The sequence below is a fragment of the Melospiza georgiana genome, chromosome 4, assembly GCF_028018845.1.
Source record: "Melospiza georgiana isolate bMelGeo1 chromosome 4, bMelGeo1.pri, whole genome shotgun sequence".
NCBI classification, from domain to species: Eukaryota; Metazoa; Chordata; class Aves; order Passeriformes; family Passerellidae; genus Melospiza; species Melospiza georgiana.
In genome coordinates this window covers 15,338,266-15,350,374 of record NC_080433.1, presented here as the reverse complement: position 1 = coordinate 15,350,374, position 12,109 = coordinate 15,338,266, and the positions used below count along the sequence as shown (strand labels likewise).

General features: G+C 53.0%; 1 protein-coding gene across 1 annotated transcript; it reads left to right on the top strand.

Moving 5' to 3' along the window:
* Nucleotides 1-5,471: 5,471 nt before the first annotated feature.
* Nucleotides 5,472-7,735, top strand: ASCL1 (achaete-scute family bHLH transcription factor 1). The gene is made up of 2 exons (XM_058022862.1): nt 5,472-6,184; nt 6,415-7,735. The coding sequence occupies exon 1, from the start codon at nt 5,506-5,508 to the stop codon at nt 6,160-6,162; it is 657 nt and encodes a 218-aa protein (XP_057878845.1). The 5' UTR covers nt 5,472-5,505; the 3' UTR covers nt 6,163-6,184; nt 6,415-7,735.
* Nucleotides 7,736-12,109: the final 4,374 nt, after the last annotated feature.

The window sequence follows — 12,109 nt, the reverse complement described above, 5'->3', positions numbered from 1 at the left end:
CGCTTCGGAGGAGCCGGCAACAACCCACCCACTCCCCACCCAAAATATTCAGCTGTCCAAGAAGCGGCGCTGGGGGTGTGCGGGAGGGCAGCGCGGTGTGATTTATCCCCCGGGGCTCTGACAGGCGCACAGCTCGTGGCCGCACAATGGGGCCACCCGGCAGAGCCGGCAGCCAAGGGCTCCGCTCCGCGGGCGCGGAGGGCAGGGGGGCAGCGGGCGGGACTCGCGGGAGCTGCGGGGCGGCGAGCGGGACGGGGCCGCGGGGGGAAAGATGCTTCGGCGGCTGGTTTGGGGTTTTGTTTGTTTGTTTTGTGGCTTTTTTTTTTCCTGTGTTTTTTTTTTGTTTTGTTTTTTTGGTTTTTTTTTTATGTTTTGTTGGGGTTTTTGGAGTTTTTTTTTTCTCTGCGTTGGTTTTTTTTGGGTTTTTTTCTTTTTTTTTTTGCAGCCCTATATGCAAACTGTCACTTCAGGTTAGCACAAGACCTGATGTAGCTCATTAGCATGAGCTGTATCTAATATGCTTAAAACCTCTAATTATTTATTATGCCCTAATTGGCAGCCCAAGAAATGTCTGCAAAGTGATGAGTGCTTATCCCAAGACGCCTTTTGAGGAGGATTCAGCAGTGTCCCTGGTCAAACGTCATTTTTAATTCTTCATTGAGACACAGGCTTTATTCCTCTTGTAGAGATACAACACCAAGAAAACTCAAACTTGCTACCCCGATAACCCGCCTTCTCCACCCTGGGCAGGATGGTCAACAATTAATAATGAGGTTTCATGGTTAAGTTCTCATTTCCATAAAGGGATGTTTAGGAAGAGGCATTAAACTTTACCAACTATGCAAAAGTGCAAACACAGTCCTTAAAAATTACTTACCCGAGGGACCATCTTGCCTTTTCAGGGAAAAATCTCTTTCCTGACTTTTGAAAGTAGCAAATGTTGAAAATTATATTCACATGGAAACTGTTTCAAAATAAGTTTAACTCTCTGTGGTTGACCCCCCCACACTCCACTCAAAGTGCTTTTATTTTTTTTTTCCCCTTCCAAGTCTGTATTATGTTTCTTCAGGCCGCACCAACTATTTATTTATCTTTATTCTTTCCCTCTTTCTTTTCATTCATTATTCTCTCTCCCTCTCTTTTTTTCCCCCCTTCCTTGTGTGTGTGGCTTCTCAGTCTGATCTGTAGCTTGTTACCACCCACTGCACGCTCTCTCCTGCAGCCGAGGTGTTTCTATACAAACTTCAGCGTCCAGTTGTCATATTAATTATTACACTGAGTAATGACTGAAATAGTCAAAATAAGGGGAGACTCAAGAGAGCTTTTTCTTGCTGCTCAAAGATTCAGCAAAGAAGCCTTGCAACAAAGCACTAATTGGTCCCCAGAAATACTCTGACAAGGCATGGAAGATAGGTTTCATAAAGCCCAGCAATTGTGAAGGGGGAAAAGATCCTTGAATAGACCCCACGCTTCTTTTCTAAACTCTCTTGCTGAGCAAAAAATGGACTGCTTCTTGAATACTGGACTGATCTTGAATGCTATACCCAGCAGAGAAAAAAATGCACCATTTATTGTAAGTTTTTTTTCCAGCTATTCATGTGTTCTATGTGGAGAATAAGCTGGTTTTGTTTACCATGAAAGACCTTTTACTTTATTTTCACTCTTGGGGGGGAAGCTGGAAAGGCGAGGGGGAGGGCGAGGGGAGGGAGAGAAACACATGTGCCCAAATCCAGACGAGCTGCCTACTGTAACAAAATGGAGTGTAACAAATCCTACAGAAGTCCCGAATGTATCGATTCTTTGAAGATCTATATAGATTAACGACTTTCGTTCTGCTTTTCCAAGACAGCATTTAATCATAACGTAAATGGCCTTTAAAAAAGAAAAGAAGTGGCAAGAAAAAAAAAAAAAAAAGCATACCAGAGCTGTTTTAAAAAAAAAAAAAAAAAAAAAAAAAAAAAAGGCAAGGACTTCAAAAGGCCTCATGAGTATGGCTACAATTTAGGCACACAAAAAAGTCACTAGAAAATAGTGACAATCCAAGATTTAAAAATAAACAAATAAATAAATAAAGACTGAAATAAAAGTGCCAAATGAAAAGGGCAAGGGCTATTTATCATTATATTAGAATGAAGAATTTCAAGGCGCAGGTGCAGGACTGTGCATAGGAGTGGGTGGAGGCGGGGGACTTTGGGACAATATTTATTATTTAGGAATCTGGTCCCTTACTCTGCACAGTGAGCACACAGAGGAGCTGGTGAGATTGGAATTACCCCAGACAGAAGGGGTGAGTTCCTTCCCCGGTGGCAGTGGGGGAAAGAGAAAAGGGAGGAAAAGGCTCTGCCCCCCTCATCCACCCCCCACACAAACACACACCATGACCCAAATGGGTACAGGGCCACAGAGGCACAATTACATGAGTTACACTTGGTGACCTCTGGGACTCACAGTTTTTTGCCTTTTTAAGAGCCCTCTGAGACTGGAGAAGAAGGGACTCAGAAACTCCAGCCTTATTCTGCCACTTCCAAGAAAAAGGGCAGGAATGTCCCTATGTGGTGTTTCTACACCAGTTCTGGAAGCAGGCTGATCCAGAAGAATTAGTCTGTTTAAATATATATATAGTTTACAGGGCTGCAATTTGATATATCTGTTAGCACTTCCCAAAGTCATGATGCAGAGCTGGTGATGCAACAATTGCTTCCAGTGCAGTCTGTTCTGACATCAGACAAGGGATATTGAACAAACCATCCAGAAGACCTGGAACTGAAGAAGGAGAGCTCCCCAAACAGGAAATACAAGCAAACCTTTTATCTTTCTAAGGTCTGGCTGTCCTGCCCAAAAGTGGATAAAATAAGTTAAAACATTTCCTATGTGATGAGACAGTAGCTAGAAGTCAGAAACTGGTCAGAGATCAGTGAAGAGGTCCCAAAATAAATATGACCACACAGAACTACTTCACATTTTTCATCACACGTGCTGAAAAGCTGACATGTTCAACATGACACAGCATTAAAGGCTGACATGTTAAAAAATTATACAATTACTAGCTAGCAGGTGCACATTGAGGTTCTCCTGTGCTGTTTCTGGTTAGCATTTTTTTAACTCACACACAGCCAGGGTCAGAGATCCAGCGGCAGATGAGCAGAACTGATTTCTACAGCTCCAGACTGCTGCAATTGAGGTCAACAACAGTACAGGACTTACTTTTGCAGTCATTTCCACTGAAACCTCAACATGGACTGTGCAGGTCCACTCCTTCCATGCTTTGCAGCTGGTGTGAGTACCAGGGATTAAAGTTATCTACCAGGGACTTCCTAAAACCATAATATCACCATGGCAAGGCTATCACACCATGGCTCTGCTCTTTTTGGTGGGTTAGAGAGCACACACATCTGAGTTTACAGAGTGGAAATGAGACAGAGTAGAAGGTAGAAAATGTGCTAAAGATTTTAGAAATATGTGAAAGGCAGGAGGGCAGGGGGAGAGTGCCAAGATCAGCATTCTCCGGTGCTGAACCTGGTCATGCCTCCCAGGCTGCCTACACCCCGGCAGCCCCATGGGTCGGTGTCACCCCCAAAGCACACCAGCCTCAAACTCTAAGCACCTCAGTGCTGCTTTGCCTCATTTGCTCCTGAACCACAAGTGAGACTTCACCGGAGAGCAGTGATAATTTCCCCTGCACAGGCCAGGTCCATCCTGAGTGCACAGTTACAAGCCAATGCCATTGCTTGCTTGCAGAGCTGGTGCCCCATTTCCACTTTGCCGGGGGAGTCAGTGGCTTCCCCGGGCCCAGCAAGCAGACAATGTGGCCTGGGAAGTGGGATCTGGCAGGGAAAGGCGTGCTGGCTCCACACCTGCCAGCTCTGCCCAGCACACCCTTACTTTATGAGGCAAACCTCCTCCCTCCCCGTGCCGGACCGCCCGAGCGGGACGTGCCCGGGAGAGGTTTGTTCTTTCTCTCCTGGCAGGCTGACCCCGCGGTGATCAGCATTCCAGAGGGGTAATTCGAGGTGACTTCTCCCGAGAAGCCTCTACCCTGCTCTGCTCTGAGCCGCCCTCCTCCTGTCTCCCGGCCGGGCTCCCCCGCGGTTGTCGCTGGCTAATAGAGCCATCAGGCGGCCCCGGGGCGTGCGCGGTGCCGGGCACACGCGGCTCCGGTCGCTGCAAGCGGGGAGGGGGGCACGGCAGCCCCCGGCGGTGGGGCTCGAACACTCATGGCAGTGCTCGGTGAGCCAAGGGAGCAATACCAGCCTCCCGGTGCTCTCTAGGGACAAGGAGAAGCCGAGGTCCCGCACACGAAGTTTCCCTGAACGCGCCACGTCCCGCAATGGCAAGGGCGCTTCTCCCGCGGGCGCGCACCGCTTTGGCTGCCCTCGCCACGGGACAGCTCCGTGCCTACACATCCCGCACCGCAGCTCTCCCCCCTCCAAACCCCGGCAGGTGCACAGGGGATGCTCCGTCGGGAGTCAGCGGCTGCCTGTCCCTCAGCGCGATCCGCACCCCTCGGCGGGCGGGCAGGGCTCCCCCTTTCCCTTCCCCTTTCCCTTTCCCCTCACGCTTTCCCGCCCCCGCCCCCCCCCCCCCCCCGCGGCGCCCACGCGCGCCGCCCCCGCCCCGCCCCCGGCCCGCGCGGCGCCCCGGCGCGGGTGTTTGCTCAGGGCCGGGAGCGCGGCACGCGCCGGGCGCACGCACTTGCGACAACAAACCCGCGAGCGGCGGGGGCGGCGCGCGGGGCGGGGGAGCGGCGCGCGGGGGGGAGGGGGGCGGGGCCGCCAGCGCGTGTGCGGCGGGGGGCGCGGGGGCTCCCGTGTGTCTGTCTGTCTGTCCGTGTGTGTGTGTGTGTGTGTGTGTCTGTGTCTGTCTGTGTCTGTCTGTCTGTCTGTGTGTGTCTGTCTGTGTGTGTGTGTGTGCGTGTGCGCGTCCCGCGCTGAAAAGGCGGCAGCGCTCCGCGCATCGCGGCCGGCAAAGCCGGGGAGCGTGGAAGGCGTAAGGTGCAGGGTGTGCGTGTGTGTGTGTGAGCGCGGGGGGCGGCGGGGGGAGGCTCGTCCCTGTGTGTGTGTGTGTGTGTGTGTGTGCGTGTAGGAGAAGAGGGGGGGGCGAGCCCCGTCCGCCCCTTATAAGAGACACAATCCTCAGCCACTTTTTTGCAAAGGGGGCTTTGCAAAGCAGCCTGCGCACACGCGAGCGCCACGAGCCTCCCCGCGGCCGCCGCACGGAGGGCGAGAGGGAGGGGGGCGGGCAGAGCCGCCCGCCGTCCCCGCCGCCCGCCCGGCTCCGCCGTCCGCTCCCATCGCTCGCCGCTGTCCCTTTCCCCTGCCGTCTGTCGCCTAGCTTTTTTTCTTCTTCTTCTTCTATTTTTTCTTTAATTTTTAATTGAACGTCGCAAGTTTTCCCTTTTTCTCTTTTGATTTTTTTGATTTTTTTTTTTTTTTTGTGGTGCTGGTGGGGGAACGGGGACCGGCCGTCCCTCGGGCGCCCCCGCCTCGCAGGACGCCCCCCTCGCCTATGGCCAGCGGCAGCCCCGCCAGGATGTCCAGCGCCTCCGGGCAGCCGCCCTTCCTGCAGCCCGCCTGCTTCTTCGCCGCGGCCGTGGCCGCCGCCGCCGCCGCCGCCCCGCCGGGGCCGCCCCCGGGGGCGCCGCCGCCGCAGCTGAGCCCGGCGGGCGGGCAGCCCTCGCCGGGCGGCAAGCCCTCGGCGCCGCGGGCGGCCAAGCGGCAGCGCTCGGCCTCGCCGGAGCTGATGCGCTGCAAGAGGAGGCTCAACTTCAGCGGCTTCGGGTACAGCCTGCCGCAGCAGCAGCCCGCCGCCGTGGCGCGGCGCAACGAGCGGGAGCGCAACCGGGTGAAGCTGGTGAACCTGGGCTTCGCCACGCTGCGGGAGCACGTCCCCAACGGCGCCGCCAACAAGAAGATGAGCAAGGTGGAGACGCTCCGCTCCGCCGTCGAGTACATCCGCGCCCTGCAGCAGCTGCTCGACGAGCATGACGCCGTCAGCGCCGCCTTCCAAGCGGGCGTCCTCTCGCCAACCATCTCGCCCAGCTACTCCCACGACATGAACTCCATGGCGGGTTCCCCCGTCTCCTCCTACTCCTCCGACGAGGGCTCCTACGACCCGCTCAGCCCCGAGGAGCAGGAGCTTCTGGACTTCACCAGCTGGTTCTGAGCGCCGGCCGCCCTCCCGGCAGGTGGGTAGGAGCCCGCGGAGGGCCGGGGGATCGCGGTGGGATCCCGGGGGGATATCGGGGGGATATCGGGGTGTCGGACGGGGGGCAGCAGCCGCCGGGGGAGGGGATACAGCCGGGGATGCCCCTCGGGCGGTCGCAGCGTGTCCCGCGGTACTTACGAGCGGCTCTGCGGCCCGACGCTGCGCTGGTCGCGGCGTGGCTCTGATCTCCTCTTTCTTTTATTGTTACAGGACAGTTGCAAAAGGGAAAAAAAAACAACAAACCAACAAAAACCAAAAAAAAAAAAAAAAAAAAAAAAAAAACCGACACAAAACCAGATCACACAGAGAGAGAGAAAAATCCACGCAGAGAAAAGCACCTGTTGCGTTTCCCGTTCCCCTGCCGTCGGAGGGCGGTGCGGGCACGTCTCTCGGCGGGCGGGCACAGCGCTGCCCGGGGACCGGCCGGGCTCTGCAGTGCCCCGGAGTGCGGCCCGGCGGAGCGGCTGTCCGGCGGGGCAGCCCCGGCAAAGGGCGCTGCGCTCCTCGGCCGGCGGAGGAGCTCTTCCTCCTCTTCCTCCTCCTCAGCAGAAAGGCGGCCGGCCCATCTCCGCACCTCGCCGCCACCGCGGCCCTTCAGAGACTGGCGTTCATCACCTGTGGACAAAGTTAGTTTCCCGATGTCTGTGGAGATGCTGAAGTTAAGCTATGCTGTACTCAAAGAAGTCCCTGGAGCCCCGTCTACCTTCCGTCTCCCCGTGCCTCTCCCTCCCCTCGATCCAAGCTTTTCCTCTCGTTTCCATCATAGAATGCTTCCAATCTTTTTTTTTTTTTTTTTTTTTTTTGTGAATTTTTTTATGATAAGAAAATCTATTTGTATCTATCCAAACCCGTTTGGGGATATATTAAGCTATTTTTGTACATAAGAGAGAGAGAGATTTATAGAGGTTTTGTACAAATGGTTTAAAATGTGTATATCTTGATACTTTTTTTAATATGTAATGCTTATTACCTCTTCATGTTTAGACTCGTAGTCAACCTTACCTTACAACTGCCATTTTTGTACGTGGTTTTGTAAAGGACTTGGATTTCCTCCAGATGTACTTTAGCACCAATGTGTCTTACTTTATAGAAATTTTGTTAATGTATTAATAATGTCATTAAACAATGTTCAAAGTGAACAAAGTTTATGCAGCTATTGTCCAAACTCAAAACGGTAGCCATTTGTTCTCATGTGCTGCCTTTTGGGAAAAAAAAAAAAAAAAAAAAGAAAGAAAAACCAGACAAGCAAACAAACAACTCCCCCACCACCACTGCCTTTTCTTACTGTTTTATTACAAACTGACAAAGGTCCTGTATAACCCTATTTTATACAAACTAGTTTCATAATAAAAATTTTTTTTAATTAAAATGATCAGCTGCCTACCGCATGCAATTTTTTTTTCTTTCTGCCATTGACAACGATGAATGTAAGGACAGAATGTTAATCGATATTATAGCGGAGCTGAGCTGCATATGTTTGTACCTGATGGATGTAACATATATATCTTTATCTCTATATAAATATGCAAAGATCTAGCGCTATCACCATTGTTTCCTTGCCCTTCTGTGTTGCAAATGTGTATCCAAATCAAAAGCATGATTAATGATTGCATTGTCCTTCCTGAAATCACTGCACATTACAGAATTCCTCCTAAAGCCCAAGTCCTAAAAAAGAGGGCGCTGCATCCCGCGTTTGGGGATGCGGTGTGACCCTGTCCTCCTGCGCGGCCGTGACCCATCGGGGCAGGAAAACACGGGGATGGCACCGCCACCCAAAGCACGGGGCGCTGTGCTGCCTCTGCGAGCGCTGGCTGGGTAAATAAAACCGTGGCGGGGAAGACGGGAAGCGAGAGGCGAAGGGAGATAAAATTAAATAAATAAATAAAGTAGTAGAAATCGGTGGCAGCGTAGAGCTATTGGCCTTTCCAAACTTGTTATTCTGCCCAAATAGCGTGATCTGCTTGTAAAAGTACCCAATTACCAAGACTCAAAAAGAAATTGGACTCTTCCCCCCCCCCATTCCCTGCTTTTTTTTTTTTTTTTTTTTTTTTTTTTTTTTTTTTTTTTTTTTTTTTTTGGCTAGCCTGCTTGTTGTCAGTTAGCAAGGACGTGACCAGAATTCGCCTCCTTTTCGCCTGGCTCCTGCATCACTTGCAAATTCAGTTTGCGTGCACCAAGCCAAGCGGAAAGCAAAGCTCAAAACGCATCTTAAAAAAAAAAAAAAAAAAAAAGAAAAAAAAAAAAAAGAAAAAACCCAACAAAGAGTGGGGAGAGCCAGTGTATCGTACGGAGTTAAAAAGGAAAAAAAAAATAGTCCGCTCCGCTACAAATGTGCCGTCGAGTTGCGAGGGATGCGCTATTTTTAAAAAAGAGGAGGGAAAAACTTTGGTGGAGGAGGCTGGAATTTTCCCTCAGTGTGTGTGTATGCGTAACTATATATATATATATATATATATATATGTAAAATATATATATATGCAGGGACGCATATGCACACATGGACGCTTACACGTGTGTATTCCTGCATTGCTTTTGCCCCTTCGCCTCCTCCCCCCACGCCCTGAAATGATCAATACGTGATTTAATCGCGGGGGGGGGGGGAGGGCAGAGGAGGGGGAGGACGGGACGGGACACGGTGGGGTCACGAAATCCCTCATTACTTTAGCACAAACACTCATTGTTTTAAGCGCTCGTGGAACTAATGTTTAGTTATGAAAATAATAACCGTTATATGCCGCCATCCGCTCTCCCTTTACAGCATCTCCCTTTTTATTTACCCACTTTTGCAAGTGTACAGATAAGGTATGCAAAGAAAGTGTAGTGAGTAATTTATAGCTATGAATATATCATTAGGATAATGTTTCATTCTGTTACAAAGGCGAAATTTCTCTTCCTTGTGTAGACAGGTGTTCTTTTTTGCTCACTTCTGAATAGTAAATATCCAGACTCATTAAACTAAAGGCAAAGTTACGCTCTTGTTCGCTACAATGTATAAGACAGGCTCAGAAATTCACCACCTCCTCCCTCCCTTTTCCCCTCAGCCCCCTCCAGAAAGAAAGAAAGAAAGAAAGAAAACACACACACACAATTTTACTGAAGATAGGGAAAGGGCAAAGCAGGATTGGGGTAAATCTCATTACATCTGCTCTAATCGCTTAGCAACACAAAGCCTTTTCTTGTATTAGCGCGGAGAGCCTTTCAGCGCTGCCTGACAGACAGTATTCAGTTAGCATTAGTAAACTCCATAAATCAGGGACTTCTTTGGGCGCACTATAAGTTTTAGAACTACTCAGGATTTGCTTGGGGGGTGGGGGAAGAGGAGCGGGGAGGGGATGTGCGTGCAGATAAAGGCTGCTTGGCCACGGGTTTATTAATTTATCTACCTGTGTGTTTATTTCTCGCAATGCACGAAAACTGTCCCGCCAACAATTGCCAGAGTGAGTGCCCTCCCCAAGCCACGGGCAGCGGGGCAGCCCGGCCAGGCCAGCGGCGCTGGGTGGGCAGCGCTGTCCCCACCGGGAGATCCGGGCGGGAGCCTGCCCGAGGTGTGGGGTTCACCCTCGCTCCCCATCCCTGCTCCGCCGCTGCCCACAGCCCCCGTGATGCTGTCTTATGCACAAACTTTGCAAGCGTGAGCAGCGCCCTCCGCCCTCCCGCACAGGTAAGAGTGAGGGGGAAGCTCCCCAGGCCCTGTGTGGGGAAGGGCTGTGGGCATCGCTTTGAGCCCAGCCTTGCTCTCACCTTCCCCTCAGAGAGGCGCCGACCCGCACCCAACCCCGCTAGCACCCCGGGGGGTTCACCCCCTGTTCTAATTTCCCCCCCCCTTTTTTTTTTTAATTTATTTGTTTATTTGTTCCCCCTCCTCCTTCCTTTTTCTGCCGCGCCCCTCCCCGCGGCGGCGGCGGGGCAGGTCCTGCCTTTTGTGTGTGCGGGCCGGCCGGGGCAGGCGGGGGGGGCCGGGCAGGCAGCGGGCAGCGCTGTCCCCGCGCGTGTCGAGCCTCGGCCTTTATCGCGGCGGCGGCGGCGCGGCGGGGGCCCGGCCGGGGCTCGGGGGCGGCGTGCGCCCGCCGCAGCTGCCGCAAGCCCGCCCGCGCTCCCCGCCCCGCCCCGCTCCGCGCTCCCCGCCCCGCTCCGCGCTCCCCGCTCCGCGCTCCCCGCTCCGCGCTCCCCGCCCCGCTCCGCGCTCCCCGCTCCGCGCTCCCCACTCCCCGCCCCGCTCCCCGCCCCGCTCCGCGCTCCCCGCCCCGCTCCGCGCTCCCCGCCCCGCTCCGCGCCCCGCTCCGCGCCCCGCTCCCCGCCCCGCTCCCCGCTCCGCGCTCCCCGCTCCGCGCTCCCCTCCGCGCTCCCCGCCCCGCTCCGCGCCCCGCTCCGCTCCGCGCCCGCCCGCCCCGCTCCGCGCTGCCCGGGCACCTGCCCAAGGAGAGCCGGGCACACACACACACGGGACGCCCTGGCCCTCCGCTCCACCATAATGCAGCGCGTATTACTCAGTGCATTCAGGGATTAGCTCGGCTTGGAGTGCGGGGCGACTCTGCGCCTCTCCTCGCCTCTTGGAAAGGGGAGAGGGGAGAAGCGCCCCCAGCTCACCCCCGGTCGCCTCCTCTCTCCCCCCCACCCCGGTTTGTCCCAGCGACTTCAGCTCCCAAGCGAGCGGGCTCTTAGCGTGTCAGGCCGCACAATGCGGGGCTAATTCCTGCTGCAAAAGGCAAGTGGTGAAGAATCAATCGCAGGCTTTATACAATCCAAAGGGATGATGGGCTTGGGGTTGCAAATTTTTTTTTTTTTTAAAGTTCCCTACCCCAGCCTGAATTTCTCCTGCTCCTTACCCGCGTCCTATCAATAATCCCATGCAGGCGATTGCAGAGCGAGGTAAAGCTATCATTTGTATGCGCCTGAAGATTAATTTCCCCCATGTACCAACTCAACGGCATAGTTATCTCTTTAACAGGGAAAACAGTTTGGCTCCATTGTCGGGTTGCCAAGACTGCCTTTTGAGAAAGGGAGCCCGGCTAGCCTCTGATCAAACTCAAAGGTTAGTTAAAAGACAAAAACAGCTGAAAATCTTCATGAATAATGCTGTTTCCCCGAGCCCAGTGTAGTGCAAGTGCACATTTCAATGCCAGAGCATTTTGTTATGCTGCTCGCCTAAGTCAGAATTTCACAGAAAAGGCAGAGAAGAAAAGCTCCAACAATTAGAGGGGGCCTGTCAGAAAACATTAACGCCTTCCTCGCCCAGCCTGTCAAGCGTGCTGGAAATAAAAAACGGGCATAGCGAATCGCACCTCCACCCTCCGGAGCTGCAGGAGGGAGAGGGAGGGGGAATTAGGAACAGAGAAGTAAAGAGAGAGAGACAAATGGACAGGCCCAGGCAGTTAACAGTCCCCGTCGGCTTTGCAGTTCATCCAAAAGCTGGAAAAAGAAGGGGAAAGGACCTGAAGCTGGATGTTCTCGCTTGATATTCATCCTTCTGTTTCATGCCCCAGAATTATATTTGTTCACAGGACCATTGAATAGACACACACAAACACAAAAACACAAACATGCGTGCATGCACTCAGACTGTCCCTTTACACCTTCAGCCCTTTCCTGCATCAGCCCTGCAGAGCACACCAGGTACCTGATGAAACAGCAGCCCAGCAGAGCTGTTACCACTTTCTGCTTTCTTCTCCCTCCAGTCTCATGTCTAAGTTTCCACCTCTGTTACCATGCAGATGTCCAGGGTGGCCAACCTGCAGCTGGGCTGAAGGAGTTCATGTCAGAGAAGATGTGCCTATGTATAGCGCCAGAGCTATCTTACTCTTTAGAATTTTTTAGGAAAATGTGTTTCAAATGTACAGTTTTAACCAGCAGATCAACTACCTGTATGCTTGAGCCACTTTCCCTAGTTAAACACCTGCTGACAAGG

Excerpts from the sequence above, each read along its gene's own strand:
- ASCL1 (XM_058022862.1), top strand. The coding sequence starts at position 5,506 with ATGGCCAGCGGCAGCCCCGCCAGGATGTCCAGCGCCTCCGGGCAGCCG.